General features: G+C 44.4%; 1 protein-coding gene and 1 long non-coding RNA gene across 4 annotated transcripts in view; one reads left to right on the plus strand and one right to left on the minus strand.

The window, feature by feature from the left end:
• Nucleotides 1-21,145, minus strand: part of LOC125980815 (uncharacterized) — a 28,292-nt gene extending 7,147 nt beyond the window's left edge. For both annotated transcript variants that reach the window (XR_007485769.2, XR_007485770.2), the window contains exons 1-2: nucleotides 21,116-21,145; nucleotides 5,262-5,408 (exon numbers count right to left, since the gene is read on the minus strand). This is a non-coding gene — a long non-coding RNA (uncharacterized lncRNA). The remainder of the gene's footprint in view (nucleotides 1-5,261; nucleotides 5,409-21,115) is intronic.
• On the plus strand, nucleotides 11,667-21,127 carry bmp4 (bone morphogenetic protein 4). Of its 2 annotated transcripts, none has more exons than XM_049740332.2 (4): nucleotides 11,667-11,765; nucleotides 17,634-17,756; nucleotides 18,101-18,465; nucleotides 19,820-21,127. In XM_049740332.2, exons 3-4 carry the CDS (start codon nucleotides 18,108-18,110, stop codon nucleotides 20,665-20,667), a joined length of 1,206 nt encoding a protein of 401 aa, XP_049596289.1. In that variant the 5' UTR covers nucleotides 11,667-11,765; nucleotides 17,634-17,756; nucleotides 18,101-18,107; the 3' UTR covers nucleotides 20,668-21,127. The 2 variants fall into 2 exon arrangements, with proteins under 2 accessions (XP_049596289.1, XP_049596288.1); XM_049740331.2 differs by lacking the exon at nucleotides 11,667-11,765 and adding an exon at nucleotides 14,229-14,533.
• Nucleotides 21,146-22,692: the final 1,547 nt, after the last annotated feature.

Genomic DNA, 22,692 nt, shown 5'->3' on the forward strand with positions numbered 1-22,692 from the left:
TCACCAGTCACCAGACGGGAGAGGTTTCAAAGGCAAAGCGGCGGAGGTTCGAGTCCCCAGCGAGGAGATGGATACCCCGCATGGGCACCAAAACCCCCCGTCCATCTACACCCGGGGGCGTCTAACAAAGACCTGGTGGAAAACAGTCGATGTCTCCTCTCCTTAAACATAACGTTTTGCTTTTTTGGAAAGACTGATTGATAATGTCAGGAAGATAAAGTGTTTGCAGCTCGGTGAAATATGAAGTCAAACATCCATCCTCATTAGGGTTGCGGGATCCTTTTGGGAGACAGGTGGGGTGGACTCCGGACTTTTTGCAGGGCACAAAAAACATTCACACAACTTTGAGTCTTCAGTAAACATAACTTGCCAGTTTTTCGGATATGGGAGGAAGTACAATTTATGTCTCCAGCCTTAATATTTGAAAAGGTTATTTTTATATGTGGGGCCCCAGTGTAGGGCCACAGGGGCAGGAATGTAAGGGCTGCACCAGGAAGGTGGGGGGTCTCGGCAGAGCTAATGGATTAACGGGCTGGTTTGGCATGCTAATGAAGATTGTCGGTGATGTAATGAGCTTCTAATTAGGTCACCTCTGAGTTTGACCCTCGTGTAATGAACGCGGGGAGTGAGAAGAAGAAAAAGACGGAGAAGAAGAGGAAGAGGGCCGCGGGGCCGGTGATAGCAGCCTGACCTGCAGGTGTGAACCAGCCCGGGTTGTAAACATGGGTGGACATTCCTGGCATTCCCAACACAGCATCCCCTCCCATTTCTCCCCACAGCCTTCTCCTCCTCTTGCCAGGAACTCGCCTTTTCACGGGCAAAAGATGCGTGCACAAGAACATGAGAGCTTTCTAGCTTGACGTCACGCGGATTTCCAGACTTCCGAGTGGCAATTGTTACGGTTGCAACCACTTGTAAATACCCCCCTTTTGTCCTGGTCTTGTTGTAGCTCCTAGATGTCTTGTTCCTAACTTGGTCTAATGTCCTCAAAGTCTTGGACTTCCCAACCCCTCAATTTCTTGGTCTTGACAGGGTCTCAACTGGTCAGTCTTGGTCTTAATTCCTTAAAGTCTTGATCTTGGTCACAGCAACTGAAAACCTGATCTTGGTTTGTTCTCAATTCTTGTTCCTTAAACTGTTAGTTTCAGTTCTTCTGAGTTTTGATTTGAAAGTCCTCGCTTGAGCTCTTTAGGGTGCCCTTGGTGGGACCTCCGAGGACAGGAAGGTTCTGAAACCATAACCCCAAGTAGGAAGTAAGTGGACGTTGTCTTTATCAGTCTTTCCTTGTCGTAGCCTAGACTCATTACGCCCTCCATAAAAGGTCTGGTCTTAATGAGGAGTCTTTTACAGAGGGCCTCCAGGGAATAATCAGACTACAGTAGGAAGTCGTCTGTCTTGATAGCTTGCCCCCTGTCTCGGCGGTGGTCCCGAATGCATCGCTCACGCTTCTATACACTGACTCACTTTTCATGGTCTTTCCCGAATGTAGTAGTATACGCTATATCTGCATACTGTATACCAGTGAAGGATAAAGGGAAGCTCTTGCGGCCACTGTCAGGCCCTCACGGGTATTTAATTGCCTCCTTCCTTGCTCCCCCCTTTCAGCCCAGCCGGCTGCAGACGTTTTACGAGGGCCGGGCCCCGGACCCACCGGCTGCCGCTCGGCCCTTTTTGCTTCAATCTCTTCCCAATCATTTCTCTTTCTGTCTCCCAAGCATGCAGGATGTGTAGCAGCAGATGGAAGACGTGATAAGCCTCAGAAGCCCGTACTGTCAGTAAAGTTGGACAACAAACAATTCAGAAACACAAAGTGTTGTTTTACTCTCTACGATGACGATACGATTATTTAGACGGAATCCTCATACTTTATCTCGACGGATAATGAAGATTCATGTAAAGTGTTACTTTTGCTGATTAAAAGCATATTCGTCAGCGTCGTGGGGTCGAGAAAGATTATCCCCGGAGCACGTGTTTACCGTTGAGGTCAAAGAGCGTGCCGTGTTTACATGGGCGGCTTTGGGACAGACATGTTTACCGGTGGAAATACCGCCGGAGGCAAGTGGGACTTTAATCTAATTACTTTTGTTCCCGCTTCTCCCGCTGTCTCCTCGTTCAGCCGATTCAAAACAAATGCTAACTAACGTCACTGGGCGGATGTCACGTCCTGCCCAAAAGTCATTCCAGAAGATCTGGGCGCTATCAAGATATCGTGCTGTATCGCACATCGTGTCTTGATTAGACGCTACTGTTCACGATGGGGAACTTAAATTATAGTAGAATTATTTAACTCGTTTAATGCCATTGACGACTATAGATGCTAAAACCCTTTTATGTAAAGATAAAGACCTCGCCCAATCTGCATATAAGTAACACGGGTGCAGCTGCGTCATGTAACGTTGGGTCCACTGGAGCCTTTCACTTCTTGGCAACACATCCAAAGAGAAGGGAGATGGCAAAACTGAACGATAGCCGCGAGAGAAAACACCATCCGCTCTGCTTTTACTTTGCCGGGATTTATCAGGACGGGTGTCAGATCAGACGAATCGCCAGCATCGACAGACTCCAGACGGAAGGTTGGAAGGGGTGAAGGGAAAGTGCTTTTTGTGAAATTCAAGTTAGCCGAGAGGTGGAAGGTCGGGTCTAAAGGTGGCGGCCTTGGCCCGGGGTACGGGGGCTGTTACCGGTGAGGTCCACGGACAGGACACGAGGGAGAGCTCACATCCCTGTTGGGGTTGGGGTTTTCAAACATCTAACCCCCCGTAATTTGAACCGAACTGATCCAGCTCCATGTAAATAAAATCTTTGGCATAAAGTAGCACAAATCCCAAAATAGCCTTACAAATTTTTTTGGTCCGTTTTACGTCTTCCCTTCCATCATTTCACCGCGCCTTTGCTTTCGTGACTCAGGGAGATAGTTGCGTTATCATTACAAGTACCGAGGCGCGCTCTGTTGTCGACAGGATGGTGATGATTAACGTGCCTTCTCCTCGCTCCAGCTTCAGCCTTTGCACCTCCTCCTTATTTCATTGAACAGTTGAAATCATTTCATCTTCAAAAATTGGCTGCAGTACTCAAGCCGGAATGTCATCCAAATCAATGTGTCCATCCGTCTTCTCTCTCTCTCACGTTTGAGCTTCAGCTCCCGATGGGTTCGGCAGCAGCGCTCGAGCCGCCCTTCCAGAGTAAACATGTAATCATGGCGGAGGACAGCTATCATTAGACGTGGGATAGGAAAAGGAGGCTAGCTTGGCAGATGCACGGCAGACAGAGAAAGAAAAAAAAAAATCGCTTGAAATTTGCTTCAAGTCTGCTTGGGCTGGATTTCAATGACGCGTCTTTCGTAAGACCCAGTGGGTGGCTTTCCCTAAAAGCCTGTTCTTTAATCCACAGAGATACACCCCCCCCCCTTCCCCATTAAAACCGCATTCGTCACTGTCAAGAGTCGAAACATCGCTATCTGTTTTGCTTTGCATTAACCTGACTCACTTTAAAAGCAGCCAAGCCTTCTTCTTCTTCTTCTTCTCCTCGGCCTTTTATGTCAAAGTTGCCTTCTAATTTGCTCCCGTCTCAGACCATCTTGAAAGGGGGGCGGGGCCAGCGATGACATCACACCATATCGGCAAATTAAACACACAGGCCATTCTCCATTACAGCTCTTTGCGAAGTTTATAAGCTTCAGGATTTTTTTCAGGTTTGGATCTTTTTTTTTGGGACGAAAGACCCAAGATGTTGCGGAGTCTTGTATATTTGGACATGTTTGGTTGTAAACTACTCACTGGGATTCTCCTTCCCCAATTTCCTGAAGTGGAGCAAATAAATAAACACACGCTGTCGCTTGGCGAAACTCTCCCACCCTTTCTTATCCGGCTCAGGCGCACGGATCCTCCTTTTAGCCACGGACGCGCTCAAGCATCCGGGCTCGCCTCTCTAGTGTCGGCGTAATGGCAGAAAAGACGATAAAGGTCCGGGGATAGCTTGGTCTTTATCTGCTCTGCTGAAAGTCAACCATTGACACCATGCACTTTAGAGGATGTGTCACTCAGGATGGTCGACCCTTCATCTTTGACAGCGGCGCTGGATGTGATTTCTCTCAAATCCAGTTCCAGAACTCTTCTCGTAGAATAGGATAGAAATGACATTTCATCGGGATAATCCCGAAGCTTCCCACCGTCTGTAAGTGACAGGAAGTAGCGAGCGTGAATTCCTGTCTGACAGGGATGTGAGTGAAATCAGGAGGGCAGCGCTTATCTGCTGCGTCCAACCGGACTCACTTCAAGCTGACAATGACCCCCCCCCCCCACCTCCATCTGTGCTCCTTATCCGTCGAGAGCGCTGCTGCAGCTTTTTTGTCCGCATTGTATGGTCTGTTTCATTCTTTCGACGCCGCCTGCTGCACCGGTAGCAACGTCCAAAAAATTGGGGGTGGACAAAAGGGGGCTAGGTGGTTTCCGCTTTGCAATTTTGATCGCTGACAAGCAAAGTTTGGTCATCTTAGCAACGATAGCCAACGAGAAGCCATTCTCATCGTCAACACGGTGGCACTGGATTGTTTGGATGAAGGACGGCGGGACAATGGAGCAGCGGGCGGGATTGGGCGTGGTCAGGGTCCTCCCTGCGGTTCTCTACAGAAGTAATGACGGCCTAAGTGCCAACAGCAGGTGTCTTCCATTCAAGGCAGGCCAGGTTAATAAAGTTTAGCCCCAGCGCCCCGCCACCGCCACCACACACACAGGTCAATAAACAAGTGCTTGTTCACACACTCAAGCTAATTTCTCCTCCTGTGAGAGGTTCAGGTTCTTAAAAAAGTCAGTTTGTTCAGAACTTTTGCAACATTGTAGTTTTTTTAGGTTGCTGTGACCCATAAAGGGCAAAAAAAATACACTTGGCAAAATGACTATTTGAAGTCGATTTGGATTTTGGAGTTGGTTTTTGGTAGAATTGGTTTTATAGGTCCCACAAAAAACATCAGTGCCACTGCTTTTTTTTTTTGGGGCCCTCGAGGTCCTACAAATCTTCCACGCCCCATTCTAGGGGTTTTGGACTCACCCAAAAAACATTTTCATCCATTTTTTTGTCAGGTCTTGAGTCAAAAATCACAATTTTGTTAACATGAGCTTCTCTTTCATCTCTAATGTTTCCATGTACTCGCATGCCTAAAACTGTAGCCCGGCCACTCCAAACCAAGATCAAGTGATGCGGTTCCATTAGAGGAGACACATGTGGTAAGTTTCAAAATAAAATGGCAAGCCACAGTTACTCACGATCTTAAGAGCTTTGCCATGTCAATCCAGATGTGGGACGAGTCATGCGGGCATGTGCGAGGGCTTGTCGTTGCAGATTCTGTCGTACGTTGGTTCCTCTTATGCATGTTGTCAGGATCGGACCACCTCATAGTTGTACTCTTGAACCTAGTTTTAGAAACGGTATTTTTGAATTACTTTTGAGAGTGAGATAATCAAATAAAATCCGGCGGTGTCACGTTGGCGCCAACTGCCCTGAAACGATTTTCTGAATGGCGCTTTCCATTGAGCGTCCGGGTTCGTTTACAAAGACGGAAACTTGCATCGGACCGAGGTTCACCATAGAATGGCATCACGATACGTGACAGATTGCCATAACGACGAGCGTGGCCAATGTGCTGCGGAAGTTTAAAATAAGATATGACAGCTTCCACATCAGAGGACTATCTGGGGTTTTTCCCAAAACCACACCACGAAACTCCCTGTTGTTCAAAGTTCCGATGCGAAAGGCAGGCGGCGGCTTGAAGTCGACGGAGTGAAGTGGTGAGTAGGTCAGCTAAGCCGACTCGCGTTCATGTGGCGGCAAAGTTCACGTCCCGTCCAGCCCTGCAATTATCTCGATATTTCCTTAACCTTGACCGAGAACTTTGGTGGCCAAGCCCATAGTATCTGCGTGTGTGAGTGACTCCATAGACTGCGAATATTGAAGTCGTATTTTTTATAGATTAATGGTGGATTTTGTGCATGGGTGGCTTCTGTTGTGGAAAACTTTCAAAATGTCTTTCCATCAACGCCAAGTACTGAGGATAGCCTTGAGGGATAATGGCCAAGAAGCTATTGTTTTGAAATTGTAATGTTGGACGTCAACCATAACTGGTTCACTGCTATTGACGGCTAAAGCTAATAGCTAATCTGTTATCTACTGCAACATACCCTTGAGGGACAATTTTAATATTTTTTTTTCAGTTTCTCAGGTGCCACTACAATCTAACACTACCAGAAACAAGAGTCCAGTCTGTAGCTAACATCTCCAACCAAGTGCCTTATAGGGACAATTTTTAAAGAGTTTTTTTTTTTCAAAAGGTTAGCTACAGTAAGTAGCTAAAGAATACGTCTTAGCTCCAGTGACAAGGCATTGTACCCGTAAAGGCTGAACTTTTTTGTTCCATTCCCTTGATAGGAGCTGAGGATATTGAGGCCTAATGGGAACAATATGGCTGGTAATGAGAGACATGATGGAGGAGTTGACATGGATTACCAACATTCCTCTTGATGGGTTTTATGGAAGAGGGAATGGGGGAGAAAAAAGGAAAAAAGAATAGAGCTCCCTGGTTTATTTGATTTGAGAGGTTGTGGTCGTCCAGATGCAGGTTTCATCAGGGCTAAATATTTCCACCCTGTGGAAGAAAAAAAAAAAAAAAAAGCCAGAAAGAAAACACAAGCCAGATTGTGGACGATTGTGGGTATTTGTTTACATGACGGTCTTTGTGTGTGTGCACGTTGTCCCTTGTAAATAAATACCAATCCTAGCCACGTTGCATGTCATAGCAGGTGCTTCTGGAAAAGTTGCGCAAGACTACGGTTAAAGATTTATTTTTTTTACATGATGGCAAAAACAAAAAAGGTCACTGCGAATCAATATGCTGACTAACCGCTAACCGCATTTTTGCCACAGCTGTTCGAGAAGGCAATTTAGCGAGCGTTAATGTTACGCAAAGCTGCTAGCCACTTTCACTATCAAGTGTTTAGGGCTGCTTTGGACATCTATTACTTATTAGTTTGCTTGAAATGTGTGGCTTGTCATGCCATTTGAAGTGTGAATCAGTGAAAAGCCACAAAAAAAAATCCATTTGATTGTTCTGCCAAATTGCAGAATTTGTAATTCAACTCAGACTTGAGCCTGCTTCATTGTGCGCCGAGCTAGCAAGCTAGGCTAATAGACTCAATTTAACAACAAATAAAGCTCAGCTGTTCAAGTAGGCTTTTCCTGACATTTATTTTTCGATCATTATATATAAAACATAGTATACTTATATTCTTATATAATATTTAACTAACCCACGTAGAACGTTGCATCTTCAGGCTCGCAGAAGAACCACCTGCTTATTTATGATTAGGGAGTTCCTTGAGAATTACTACATTTATAAACTTCAGTAAATACTTTGATGCTCAGTAAAACCCTTGTGGTAATAGCTGCCATGTTTTCCCAAGCTCATCACCTTCATGCTTTATCTTGCCCTTTTCTTCCATCACCCCCCCCCCCCCCCCCCCCTCTCCTTCCATGTTCTTCCTGCCCCACGGAGGCCGAGCCAGAGCACCTGCAAATGCTCACTTTGAAAGATGTTGCAGGCTCAAGAATGTGTGCCGTAAACACACCAGAGTTCTATTTATAATAAATCAGCTTTATGGGCCTCTGATGGAGGTGATATCAGTGAAATTTATGCCGGGAGACCTCGCCGTCCTGGAACAGCTGCGAGATAGCACCACAAAACGTCCCCCCCCCCCAAAAAAAAAAAACCCACATAGCACCATGACCACCCCCCAATCCTTCCCATTTTATTCCCACAAATGATCGTCAAGCTACAGTTCGCTTGATTTAAAAAAATAAATAAAAATGCAGAAATAGACTAGAACACCATATGCGGTCATCATTTAAATTTTTTAATAAATAAAATTATCTCAGGGGGAAATATCTCCCCCAATCACACAGTATTTATTTATTTATTTATTTATTTATTTATTTATTTGCACATGTATCTTTTATTTGTTTATTCAATTATATTCTATTGTATTAAATTAACTATTCGGGTATCATTTTCATGGAGGTGCATACCTTACACCCCCCCCCCCCTTTTTAAGCCCACTACCCCTGATTCCCGTCATTCCCTGATGAAAGGTGACCACCCGCCGTTATTTGGTTTTCAGCAGATGCAGCCAATATTAACAACGGCTGCTCGCGCCGCGCTCTTCCTCCCGAGCGGCTAAAAGCACTGACGAGTCAAGCGTAATGGAGCCCCGAAAATAAAGCGCGTAAACAGCGAAATGGCTGCCGGCTGATGTCATGCTTGTTCTGCGGAGGAGGTGAAGCAGCTTCTGTACGTGTTTGTTGTCATTTTGCTCCGCCATCTCCAGCTGAACTAGCAGCTGGCAATTGAGTTGGATTACCTAAGAAGGTAAAGCGTTGAAGTTACAAACATGGAGATGGTTTGAGTGAAGTTTCTTTGGGGAGAACCAATTGGGCGGAATTTCTTAAATCATTATTGAAGTCCAGACTTTAAAATTTGGACCGCCCTCATCCCATACTAGAGAATAAAAATTTGAATGACGTTCCTAAGAGACTTCCATTGTTTTGTTGGTGGAGGTAATGATGACACAATCTTTGCGCATAAACTCAATTCCATTCCCTATTTTACAGTTTTCATAAACCACTGCCCTCGATGTTATTCCCCGCTCTGACTCCCCTGCGGATCGCGAGGCTCCCTGAGGGTGGAGCACGAGGTACTTGAGGGCAGAGCGAGGAAACACATTTTGGCAGCCGACCTTATGCCAACCGGCGGCATGTTTGAGAGGTCGCCATGGCGACATAAAACGGCCTCGGAGGTCCTCATAATGGAAGATGTTAGGGGGAGGGAGGTGAAGTCATAATGCCCATTTTTTTGTTCACAGGATATAATTTTCCCTCAAAATGATATTCTGAATAAAACGCTAACGATCACTTATATTCTTTTGTCGGAAATCCCAAATACCCATTGTTAGTGGTACCATTTGCTCGGCTTAACCCCAGCCAGAAGCCTCCGGGGTTTTAGCTTACGAGCAGGAATACACACAATCAGCCTTAAAGCCCTTTTTCGGAATTGTTTGCTTATTTATTCGTTTCGCTGTCAGCGGAAAATTTGTGTCATGTCACAAATGGATCCCCTAGGGGGGCTGCACCGGTGAGCAGAGGGAAATGTGGCTCTAGTTAGCCAGATCTGTTTCCAGTCCCCTTTGGACCAGAAAAGTCCAGCTGCCATGGATTTTTGCATAGCGGATGGATTTGGTAGCACTCATAACATGACTCGGCACTTATACAAGTTGGCTGAAATCCGCTAAGATGAATTTCTTGTTGCTAGCTAATGAGCTAAGAGTCTGAATCTGTCAAAGTTGGATTGTGAATTTCTCATCTTTGCCAGGTTACTCTGACCGTGGCTTCGATGCCAACCGTTAAGCTAAGGCAATTACAAGACGCTCAGGTTCTTCCCATCATTAATGATCCAATCCAGGGTGGAACCCGGAGGCGGCGACCGCTTAATCATTTTTCCATGCAAAAACCAGGCCTACACAACGGAGCAGAGACCAATCCTAAAACTTGGGTGACAGCATTCCTGGATCTCTGAGGGGTGGGTTAATCAGGCGTCTGCTGCCAAATTCCCGGGAAACGGCCCACGGGGAGTTAAATCCCAGAATGTGCCTTGAAGGATTACGTCAGGAGTGAATCATTGCTTTTACACCTTGCTGTCTTTATAGTTTATTAAGAAGAGACGCACAGATTATAGTAAACTGGTCTGACAAAGCTAATTGTCAAGTTTCTTTAGATCACATAGTTGTTTAGTATCTTTTAATATATTTAGTATATTTTCTACAATGTCAAAAATTTTATATAATATATAGAATCTATTAATAATCTCACCTTTGTTTTGACTTTATTAGAGTCTAACATGGTGAGACTGCCTGCTAGCGTTGCTGACCAAACTGCTAATTATGCTAGCTTCTATACTGCGCGTTACTAGCCTTCACGCTAACACGGTGAAATTACTGCATATGCTAACTTTGTGCTAAAACGGCAAGCCTGCATGCTAACTTGCCAACTGTTGATTTTGATAACCTGTTTGCTAACGTTAATTTCTATGCTAAATTCACCCACCTCCGTGTTACCTTCACTTGCCTTCAGCTAATATGGAGAGCCTCCCTGCTAACTTCAAAAGTTAAAGGCCATCACTAAGCATTTGAGTTTAGTCTCCTTTCAAACCCACTCCCCTTCCTCACTCCCCCTTTTGCCCACACAAGGGATGTTAGCATATTCGGACTGCTTGGAATTCCTGGCCTGCCGTCCCGTGAGCGCACACTGCGTTTTAAAACTTGTTGGGCCCTTTCAAGTTTTTATTTGAAAGTATGTAATTGCATTCTTGGCGGAATAACAGGTCTCGAGAGTGATTTACTCACCGTATTAAATGTCACGTTTGAAAAAAAAAGACAGTACTGTCGACACTCGGAGTGCGTTTAACAGTGGCGTTGATAATCCAGTGAAATGCCGCAACAGCTCCGGGAGGGCGATAGTAATGTTATACGCGGTTGGTGTGTTGAGAATTACAATCGATGATCTGTCGTGTCAAAATGTGTTGATGTCTCACTTTGCACTTGATGATTTACAGAGTCGGAGCTTTTGAACGTCTTTCCTTCACAGGGTTATTTAAGGTTGTCAAGCCGTCCCGCGATTCAGACATGCATCTAGTTTGTGTATTTTTTTTTGTGTACTCTCATATTCCGGAGCAAAAGTAAATTTTAAGAAGTGGAATTATCAAAACATGTTTATGTGAATGAGCTAATCTTATTTACTGAGATTTTTTACGATTTTTTTTAGCATAAATAATAAATAATCCAATCACGTTGCCATGTTAGCTAAGACAGAGTAGCTTGTTAGCAACAATATTAATTAGCATGAGATAGCACAATACGGTGACCTACATCGGTGTGGTGGTCGAGTAACCCCCGACCCCCTTCCTCAGATGAAAGCATTATCTACAAGTGCCAATGCACATGGCGATAAAAAAAGCTTTTTAATCCATTAACAACGTATCGTCCCACCCTTCGGCCCACTTGGGCTGCATCTGGATAATGTTGAAACGAGAGGAAGACCTAAAAAAAGGACCCCCGCACCTCACGGCACACTCACTTGACCAACGCCTGCTGATAATATCTGGCAGGGAGCATAAGAAGCCCATGGAAAGACATTAAAGCAGCATCACTCTTCGCTCCAGCTAAGTGTATTACATTTAATGACAGCAGGGGGAGCCCATGAGCAAAAAAAAGAGAACTATTCCTTACTGTTGCTTTAAAAACAAACCCCAAGTTTGAGTATAAATATTCTTTGTGGCCAGAAGGTTGCCGTGTTTATCCAAACTGGGAAACGCGCTTACAAGAGATGGTCCGGAAAAGGTTTTAAAGTATCTTGTGGTCCTGCTCTCTCTGGAGAGGCGAAGGAGGGGGCACGAACCGTGAGTTTCAACACAGCTTTTCCCCTGGAAAGCACATCCATCCCTCTCCATTTTCCCTCTGTTTACTTCCAGTCTCTCGAGTTTACATGCCAATTCCATTACAGGGATTAAAATAGTTTGTCCGATCCGTCCGTAAACTTTTCGTGTCCTTTTTGCCCTGAGCGTAATTTAGACGTCGCAGAGGATGGATTACGGGACGATTCGTAGAAATCAGAGCGGTGCAGGGGCGGGTTTTCCATCTCTCCAGCGCACCTTTGACTTTAAGATTCAGGTGAGTGGATTAGTAATGGTCACGTGGGAGGTGAAGTCACCTGATTCAAAACAAAACACAGAACGCGCCTGAACCAGAATGTAAAAATGTATTTTCAAAATCGTGCAGGTCGGAATGACTTTTTTTACCCCCTCAGGTGTTTTTCATTTATTAAAATATACAATCTGTATTAAGATGGCATTTCATTGTATAACTCTCGTCTTTATCAGTATGAAAGATCTATCACCAGTTTGATGAGGGCAAGCTGCAACAATTCCGACATGCCAGCATTTACTTATCAGGCCCGAACAAATAGCTTTTATGCGACATCTTATCAGGCTTGAGTTGTCCCGATGCGGTGACGTCACATCTGATTCATCCCAAGAAGCGTCGGCGGCGCCCTCTGCTTTGTGTTACAATAACAAGACTTGATTACGTCTCATTGTTTGCTAGTACGTGTCAGCAACGTGTTAAATCGCCTTCCCTTCCGTCAAAACATTTGGGCCCAAACATTTATAACATCTCTCATTTCTGACATCGGCCAGAGCGAGCGTTGGATTATTTCACAAGTTTCATCTGCTTTTAATTCCGCTTGCAATATGAAATCACGCAGGGAGCGTGACGAAAGATAAAACTGAGACTTGGGCGGGGGAAGTTGAATATGAGGGAAATGGACTCTGAGGTGTGTTGGGGTGCTACGATCGCCCCAAGTTATGACTTGAAACTGGAAAGACGAAAACAAGGTGTGGATCGCTAAAACAAAAAAAAAAAGACTTGGAAGACATTTGGGAGAATCTCTGCCATGTGGTGTCGTCATGCAGAAGGCATGCGTCTTAAGGTGAAGCGCCCTGAGTCACAAAGAACATCCCCAAAGTGGAGAGCACGCCAATTATGGCAAAGGTACTCACACTATTTACCTAGGTAGAAGTACAGATTGTTTAAAGAAATACTGTGGTTAAAAAAAAAAAAAAAAAATCAGCAGCACTAAGTGACTGCCCCTCCTAGCTTAATGCTACTTAGCTTCCATATTACATTGCTTTTTCTTCTCTAAGCACAAAACTGAACAACATGTAGACAGGGCAGATAATTCTCGGTCATAAATTCTTTATCTCTGCGTAGACAACTGATATTAGTTGCGCACTGATAAGCTCAGAGGAGAGACGTTATTATGTTGTAGGAGGGACTTGTCCTGCTGCATTATGATTGGCTGCTACAAAGAGGCTTCCTAGTTAGGGACTTGTGTGACATCTGGGTTGTACTGCCCCCAGGTGGTCAAAGCAGGCACACTAGAATTGATGCACTTGACAAAAAAAAATAAACATTCTATTTATAATTATGAACTGACTATATTTTCATGAAATGCAAGATTACAGAGTATTAGTTTTCCTAATTAGAAGAATTTCTTTTGGAGGGGGGGACTTGGACGGATTAATGGCATTTCCATTCATTTGAATGGGGAAATATGATTTGGGATTTGGGTCTTTTCAGATAGTAATTACAGGAATAAATTATTTGCATTTCACACCACTGCCAATAGTCTGCATGGCACGAGGGTTCAGGTAAGAGGTTTCAGGGAAAAAAAAAATCCCACCTGTCAATTTGACGGAGATATGAACTGACTCAACGAAAATGAATAACGACATGAAAGTAGGCCAGAGGGTACCGTTCATAGCGTTTTCATCCAGAGCGTTTCCAAGCCTTAATGGCTTGTCCGTCAACATGGTCCTGCTCAGGAGTGCTTATTCAAACTCGACAAGTGGAGCCAACAGCTGTAAATAATCTGAAACTTTCACACATCATCCTTCTGTTGTGATAGTTTGGCACATGCACACCTCGCATTGGGAACGGGGAAAGTATCTTTCTCTAGCCAACGATGTCTTGTAAATAACAGAGCGTTGAGACTTTACGCGGACGTTCGGGGAAAAAAGTGAAGGTGGTGCTTCCATTTCAGTAGAATGATGAAACTATTTTTGGTGGTCGGAAAAATGGATGACCTGGCTGGTTGGTTGGACAGATGAATGCTTGGATGGATATAAATTGTTGGATGGATGAAGTATTGGATGATTGGTGGACGGAAGAAAGAACGAACCAGTTGAAAAGGATTATGGGACAAATGCTTGATGGACCAATGAATGGACAATGGATGGACGGACAGAAAGGATGGACAGCAGGTTCTTGGTTGGAGAGGAAGGTGGATCAATGGATGATTGGAGGGAAGGATGGATTTATAGAAATTGCCAAATGGGATGGGATGGACAGACGGTTGGGTGGACAAAATTTGATCAACCCCCCAAAAAAAGTTCTCTAATGGAGTAGTGGGGGGGTAGGGGTGGGGGTACATTCAAGGTGTTTGAGACAGATGGGGGGGGGGGGGGGTCGCGTACAGCGGAGCCTGCGGAGGGAGGGCGCATAGAAGAAGAGGGAGGATGACAAGGAGGAGGAGAGGTGGGCAGGAAGGTTGAAATTGGGCGGATACATAAAAAGTGCACGGGATTCGGGATGCTGGCTCATTTCGGACACGTCCCAACTGCGCACCGCCTCGTTTTTTTTTTCTCTCTCTCTCTATTTCTCGTTGTGCTTCCCACCCCGCATCCATCGGCGCCGACTGACCCGCTCGGAGCCTCTCGCTCACGCCGTTGCGCCCCTGGGGACACCTTGAAAGGGATTTAATGAGCCCCGAAGACGCCCGATTTCCCTTTAAGGCTCGGTTTTTATAACCTCACTCTTGGACTTTATGACTGTATCACGTCAATCTTGATACTTGTTTGGACCTGGACCATTTACTGATGGTGAGTCTCGCTAATTCGGTGACGCGTCATGCGCGATGAGGCGGACCAAACCAACCTGTTGCTTAGAATGTTTTATTTAATTTACTTAAATCACTATTTTTGGGCAATTTGTGAAAAACTCAATTTAATTCGAAGTTGGAGCTGCAAAGTGAATATTCCATGACGTAACTCTGCCATTTTAAATGACGAATCAACTATATTGGTGGCATTTTTACGCACGGATTTATGCCCGAATGACAGCGTCGTTAATTGTTCACATGAGTCGTGCACATTGCTAAGTTGTTGTGCAACATCTGTGCTTTGTGAGTAACACATGAGGGTTGTTAAATTTGAACTATTACGTCACAAAGTGTGGATGCATTTAAGAATCGTGCAGTGTGTGTGTGTTTGTGTAAAATGTCTCAATTGAGTGGCGTGAGGACAAAGGACACACACACATACACACACTCAAACACGCGATGACGTGTAAGGGAGTTACAATAACACCAGCTTGCGTTAAACCTGTGCATTTTTTAAAATAATCATAAAATAACGACTTATTTCTGTTTATAAGAGTCTTTGTTTGAATCTAAGAGTATACGATTTAGTAATATGTATTTTTCTCGTAATTAAGAGTTAAGTTTTTTTCCTGAATCTGGCAGTATTTTTTTTTCTATATGTACAATAATTATTCCCATTACTAGAAGTTTGTTTTCTTGTTTTCTAAATCAAAAGTTATTTTTTTTTTAAACGTATTGACTAGTTTGAGGGGTTTGCATTGTATACACTTTGATTTTTTTAAACATATATAATTTCAAACGAGCACCCATCAAGAGTTTTTTTCTATTGTAGAATTATTGCTTGCTATTGTTGGTTTCTTTTGCTTTTTGGTTGCCTGTTTATTTTGAGGGGGCTCTGCGGTCTTCTTCTGCAATTCATCTTGTAGTGCGGTTTTCGAGCGGGGTTGGGTAACTTTGATCAGATTTTTTTTCACAAATTTAGTACAGCCCTTGGAGGACTTTATGAAAACTAAAATGGCCCTAAAGAGGCAAACCATGTTTTTTTTTTTCTTGGGTTTTACTAGCAACTTATGCCAATAAATTAATACAACACAATTTTATAGTAACAAAAATGCAATTCATAAAAAGAAGTCTAAAATATTTCCCTTGTTAATATCAGAAAAGCAAAAAAAAAAAAAACCTCAACCCCAAAAAACTGCTTGACTTTCTGTAGTGGCTTCAAAGTTTCCCTTTGACGTCAAAAGAGTCGTTAATAATATTTGTGGCTCATTACAATCTGCTTCTGCCCCTGTGACTGTAACCCAATTAGGGGGACGATCAATATCAGGGGCTTGCGATTGGTCGCTCACTGGTGGAATTACCTCTGCTTTAGAGCGCCGGAATCCTAATTGCGGCCTGCTCTTGGGTTTGACGCCGCAGCAGGGCCTTTTGTGCTGACGTCATGATAATAACGATATACGTAGTTATAAAATTGAAGTATTGAAGCCCAAGCACCTAATTTTGCTACAAGATGTTCAGTTATGGCCGCTATGTTTTCAATTCCTGTAATGATGGGAGAGGCCTCCGTGTCTCTCTTTTTCTCTGTACAATGAACGCTTGTTGTCACTGATACACACACACACACACGTTCCTCCCTCACAAACACACACACACACCTCCCACCCCATGGGTAATAGAGCTGATCATGTTCCGAACCGTCCTCGCTCGCTCTGCTCTCACAAACATGCAATGGCTGCCGATTTCCCGCCAGTGTGTGTGTGTGTGTTTTTGTGTGTGCATGTGCGCGCACGACCGAGCACGCCAAAGGTCAATCGTGGGTCAAAGGCAAATGAAAAAAGTTTGTATTTAAATATGAAGTATTTTCAGTTGAAATGAATTGAAATTCCATTCATTCATTCCACCACCCCCCCCACTCGAAAAAAAAATGGCGTGGATCTCTAATAAAAAAAAAAATTACACAATTCCATGCATTTTCAATTCAGTTGTGCATTTTTTTTAATATGGATGCCCTGTCATCTATCTTTTGAAAACAAGTGTTAATGTTCCTCCATAAAAATTTACTTTGATATTTTGTTCTTGTCTGTTGGCTTTTTAGTTTTTTTACAGAAACAGATCAAAAACATTATTCAAAATGTGAACAAATACGAAAAAAAATGCACATTTCTGCTTCACCACTATATTAATTTCCATTTTTTTATGAATGCATGTGACTTCAGCATCTAAAACAGTGACCAAACACCAACGTCACTCTCGAGTTTGACCTTAATAAACACTTTTATGATTGTGATTCAACACTGTGGTGCATTTAATGACCTGCCCCCCCAAAAAGAAAAAAAAAAAAACAAGAAACACAGCCAACACTGCTTTTCCCCTCCGTGCCAGATGGTAAATCAAAACCAGTATTCCACCTTACGACATAGTTTCACGCGTATTGCCTCACTTGACGGGTCTATTAATATCACAGCAGATTTGTTTTGAGCGTTTCTCTCGGCGTGGCCAAGAAGTGTCATGCTTTTGATTAATTTCATACCCTGGGGATTGGTGTTTGATTTAGAATGCTAATGCCCAAGCTATGCTAAGTTTTAAGTAATAAAAACAGTGGGACGCTTGGATCCAATTTTCACCAAAATTTTGGATCGTCGGCTTGGTGCCGGAAGGTTCCAACAACCTCGTAAAAACAGGATGGTTTTATCTCTCTATTTTACCGGCAGCTGTCTAGACTTGGCATCCTTTTGATTGGAACAGGAACAGGCCGATGTCTCGGTTTTTATGGATTTTATTATAAGTTGTGCGATAACTGACAGACAACAAAAATAGAGTACGAAGAAAGCCAAAAACTTGTGAGCTTTTAGGCTTTTGATCTCGACAAGTAGGTTTTAGATATTTCCGATCATTAGCGGTTTGGTCTGAGCAGGAACAATGACAACAACCTGGTAAAAAGTGCAGTTTGACTCACAGGTGAAAACCCGGAAGACATTTCTTCTATTTTTGCAATTTCACAGACACAGGTGGCCATTCAAAAAAACAACTTTGAGACACGTTTGTTTTTATGTTTGCAATTATGTACGGTAATTAAGTTTACAAGTGTGTGTCTCTTCCAGGAACAGGCTCACTCCTACGTTCTCCTGCATCCGCCCAACGCAACCTAACATTTCCTGGAAGAACGTGTCCGCCGCCTGCTCCCAACAAACATGGACTGTTTTCCCATGCTTTATTTTGTGTCGGTAAGTAAGCGGAAAGTTACTTTTTTAAAATCCTCCATTAAAGCATGTATAGATTTATTTTTAGTTCGGTCGGCGGGGAGCAGTCAAAAATTGTTTTTTCTGGATTGAGTTCACATCAGAGTTCGTTCAAGGTTGTAAATATTTGCAAAACATTCACCAGAAATGGAGCGGCCATTTTGTGAATCTCCTGAAATTCCCAATGGCCGCCGCACCCCTGGCGCCGATTGCAATTAGATTAAACAAGCCAGATCAGATCATTCAAAGCAATTAGTGGCCAGTCATGAAGTCCAATCTCCCATCAGGTCAAAGTTCAATTTTTAATCGTGTAACCTGTGTCCCATCAGAGACATCATGATTCCTGGTAATCGAATGCTGATGGTCATTTTCATATGCCAAGTCCTGCTGGGAGAGAGCAACCATGCCAGTCTGATACCAGAAGAAGGAAAAAAGAAAGTGCCGGGCCTGCAGGGTCGTTGGGACGCTCAGAGCCATGAACTGCTGCGGGACTTTGAGGCCACCCTGCTGCATATGTTCGGCCTCAAGAAGCGACCCCGGCCCAGCCGCTCGCCCGCCGCCGTGCCGCGCTACATGCTGGACCTCTATCGACTGCAATCCGGAGAGGGGGACGAGTCGGGGGGCGAAATCGCCTTCGAGTACCCGGAAAGGTCGGCGAGCCGAGCCAACACTGTGAGGGGATTCCACCATGAAGGTAAGGATGAGGCACAATGGGAGTAGCTAGCTAGTAGTCAAAGATTAGCCCCCAATTGAGTATTCATCCAGGTTCGAATTTCAAAAGTCACCAACTGCTGCCTGACGACCTGCGAAGTTCGAAAAACTCCCAATAGCCTCTTCGGTTTAAAAACTTTGGTTAACAGCTTAAGCAAAAAGCATACCTTCATATTACCGACGTCTACGTCAAACCACATCCTGCAGGGAGCAACTCGGAAAACTGGACTGACACGCTGTAGTTTATGTGGAGATGGGCTTTTTTTTTTTTTTGGAAAGAAAAAAAAAAAAGGACCTTCCTCAACGTGCAATTATCTTTAATGCTACTCTGCCGCGTTCTAAATAAAGACGCACATTGCTAACAATGTGGGTGCCCGAGAGCAGAGGGATGGAAAGAAGTGCCTCAGAGGCCCGTGCAACGTAAGGCACGGACGATTCGGGACGGCGTTGCGGCGAGCAAGGCTGGCGGCTTTTGATTCATCTTGAAGGAACTTGTGGTTGACTGAGCTGCTGGAGGTAAAACCTTCAACGAGTCGGGTCAAGGAACGAATGAACTGAAGGGGAAATGTGTGCTGAACTTGAAAACTTGGGTTTAGGTCTGAGGGAACTAGCATAAGCATCTATCTTTATCTTAGCCCTGTGCAACCGTGATGTCATCGCAAAGCAAAATGGCCGCCTCCGAAGATGGCTAAAAATAACAGGTGGATTTTGCTGCTTTATTCTTTTTCCACAAACACCTTTTAGACCACATCTTAAGAGTCACATGGAAGGAGTGCTAGAAGGTTTCTACTGCGCTACCTAAAAATTTACCCATCTCCTCTTTATTTTTAGACTCTAAACTATGTTAATAATATGCTTGGAGTTCTTTTGAGTAGGAAGGTCTCCGCTTGACATTTTACGTTTTCATTCATATCTGTGAAAGTTCAACTTATGTGAATTCACCAAACAAAAAAAGTAATATCGCGCCGAAGCAAACGAGCCGCGACTCGGCTGATCAGAACTCCAGCGGCTTTTAATCATGAGAACCACCTGGGCAAGATTAGGTTCTGGGTGTGAAATAATAGGGGTGGATTGTGCAGGAAAATAGTAGACACAACATTCCTTCCCCACCCCCACCTCAACAATGGCGATCTCGCCAAAAATCTGCAGCGTGAGCGCGCACCACTGTGTTTATACTGTAGCTGTGGTACGTTAATCACCACCCTCCTCGGGATGCGTGTTTCAGCAAAGTGCTCGGAGAAAGGCAACCGAGTCCACGGGATCCTTTGCTCCACTCTTATCTTGCAAGTTGAATTTCCGTCTGCAAGTTGGTAACTCAATTAATTTGCATGTTTCAGAGCACATGGAGAGAGTGCACGAGTTGGGCGAGGGTGAGGCCACGCCCCTCCGTTTCCTGTTCAACCTCAGCAGCATTCCAGAGGACGAGCTGCTCTCCTCGGCAGAACTGCGCCTCTACCGACAGCAGATAGCCGAGGCGGGCGGCGACGACAACAAAACGGGCCTACACCGGATCAACGTGTACGAGGTGCTGAAGGCCCCGCGGCCCGGCCAGCTCATCACGCAGCTTCTGGACACGCGGCTGGTACGACACAATGCGTCGCGGTGGGAGAGCTTCGACGTCAGCCCCGCCGTGCTGCGCTGGACTCGTGAGCGCCGCCCCAACCACGGGTTGGCCGTGGAGGTCCTGCACCTGGACCGGACGCCACGCCGTCGGGGCGAGCACGTCCGGGTCAGCCGCTCGCTCCACCAGGAGCCCGGTGAGGACTGGGAGCAGCTGCGCCCCCTGTTGGTGACGTTCGGCCATGACGGCAAAGGTCACCCGTTGACCAAGCGGACCAAGCGTAGCCCAAAGCAGCGGGGACGCAAACGCAACCGAAACTGCCGGCGCCACGCGCTCTACGTCGACTTCAGCGACGTGGGCTGGAATGACTGGATAGTGGCGCCCCCTGGCTACCAGGCCTACTACTGCCACGGGGAATGCCCTTTCCCGCTGGCAGATCACCTCAACTCTACCAACCACGCCATTGTTCAGACACTGGTGAACTCTGTGAACAACAACATTCCCAAGGCCTGCTGTGTGCCCACGGAGCTCAGCGCCATCTCCATGCTCTACTTGGACGAAAACGATAAAGTGGTGCTGAAAAACTACCAGGAAATGGTGGTGGAGGGCTGCGGCTGCCGCTAAAGTGCGAGCTAACCCGGACTCGGACAAAACAACTCGCTATAAAGTCTTGTGTAAAGAAAAAAAAAAAAAAATCACTTGGACAATTATTTATAACTTTTACGTTGAGGTGTATGTTTGTCTCACTCTTTTGTTTTTGTTCCTTTGATAACATGATCATATATTTTGACAAAATATATATATATTTATATCGACATATAAAAAAAATAAATTGAGTCCTTATTTTAAACACGGGAAAAAAAAGCTGTACAACTTTTCATCATGTACATTAGATTGTATACGTTTTTTTATTGATAAAATAGTAAAGATGGAAAAAAGAATCGAAGGAGTTTATTTACTGCTAATATTTATTGCTTTCACCTTCATATACATATTTTCCCCCAAATATTTTTCCCAACATTTTATGAATTAGAGAAACCCAACATCTTGTAAACAATAGAAATAAACTCACCAGATATGCCGACTTCCTCATTGTCCCTTCGAGACACTTCGAGCTGCCCATGAAATAGAAAAAAAAAATTAATCATTTTATCCTCCATTGCTTTAGCGTGACTCAAAAATATCGTACGTCCTTACGATATATTTTTCCCTCCCCCTTTTGCCTGTCAATTGCCGTTACAGACATTTAATTCCATTTCAAAGACAGTAGCGGACCACCTATTGTTCTCCCATTTCACTTTAATGTCAATTAGGCTAACATGTGCTGGGACAATTGCAAGCAGGCCGAGGGTGAGGGTGAGCCTATTGTCTCCCCCGCCTCCTAGCCCGCGTTAGGGGCATGATTACGGACAAAGTGTTCCTGGCTGACGTGATCCTCTGAAGAATCAAAAGGTTAGACGCTGTGTCTCCTGCCTTTGTCTCGTGCCGGCAAGAGCAAAGACGCCTGTCTCCAACCTGTGCCCCCGCCACACAATGGGCCTCGACATCACTTATTTACAAGCCGACGGCTGGCCCAAATTATATGATAATGTTTGCAAAGAGACGTTCCTTTGAACTGCTGCTGGAAAGGGGGGCTAATAGGGTTGGTGGGGGCGGAGATGGGGTGTGGGGGGGGGGGGGGGACACTGCCGGCGGCTCGGCATTGTTTGGAAGAGGGTCGTGTACATTGTGATATATAGGCCGCTGCGGCGCTTTGGTTTGATCATGCTCGGAATCGTTAAAGCACTTATTGAAATGCTTTAAAATTAATTTGTTACAGTAATTTAACCGTAGATGCATTATTTCAATTAATAAGGCTCGCAAGGATTATTTTAAATACATACGTAAGGATCATTTAACAGACACAGGAATGTTATTAATTAAATATTGAATTAATTAATTTGTTTAAAAAGATTATTTGATGAGCCATTCAAAATATTTTAAAACAACATTGTGGATTAAATTAGAGCAATGACCTGGTGATCAAGCGTATATTTTCAGCATGTGTATTTTTTTTTTTGCACAAAATATTTTGTGGTTAGTGTAAAAACATAAATGATTCTTCATGCGGGAAACTGCTATGAGCATACGCCCCAGAAAAGCTTGAATTTTTGCAATTTGTGATTTAAAAAAAAAAAAAAAAATGGCCACCGGGCATCCCTTTGATGCATTGCATATCAGTGTCAAAATGAGAGATAAAGGAGCAGGGAGAAGAAGAAGAATTTCATTTTGAAGTGGTTAAAGGCTGAAGGGGAAAAATGGTGGGTGGAGGAACATACATGGTGATGTGTCTGGGAACAAGCTGGTGGGTGGGTGGGGGGGGGTTACAACATCTCAACTGCGCCCCCCCACCCACCTCATAAACCCCTCAGCCCTCCAGCCCCTAAAGTGGAGATAACATCAGCTAGTTATGGTAATTGTCTGCCTGTTCATTATCCCGCAACTCCACACAAAGACGACATTTACGTAACATCGGTGAGTTTACCAAAACGCAGTTTCAAATATGTTCTGGCTTTCCATTCGCCGATAAAAAAAAAAAAATCATGGTTCAGTAATTGGGACTGGTTTTCGGTGATCGGTAAAATCGATTAATCGGCATCCGAGTGAAAA

Source organism: Syngnathus scovelli, chromosome 14 (assembly GCF_024217435.2).
Source record: "Syngnathus scovelli strain Florida chromosome 14, RoL_Ssco_1.2, whole genome shotgun sequence".
Lineage (NCBI taxonomy): Eukaryota > Metazoa > Chordata > Actinopteri > Syngnathiformes > Syngnathidae > Syngnathus > Syngnathus scovelli.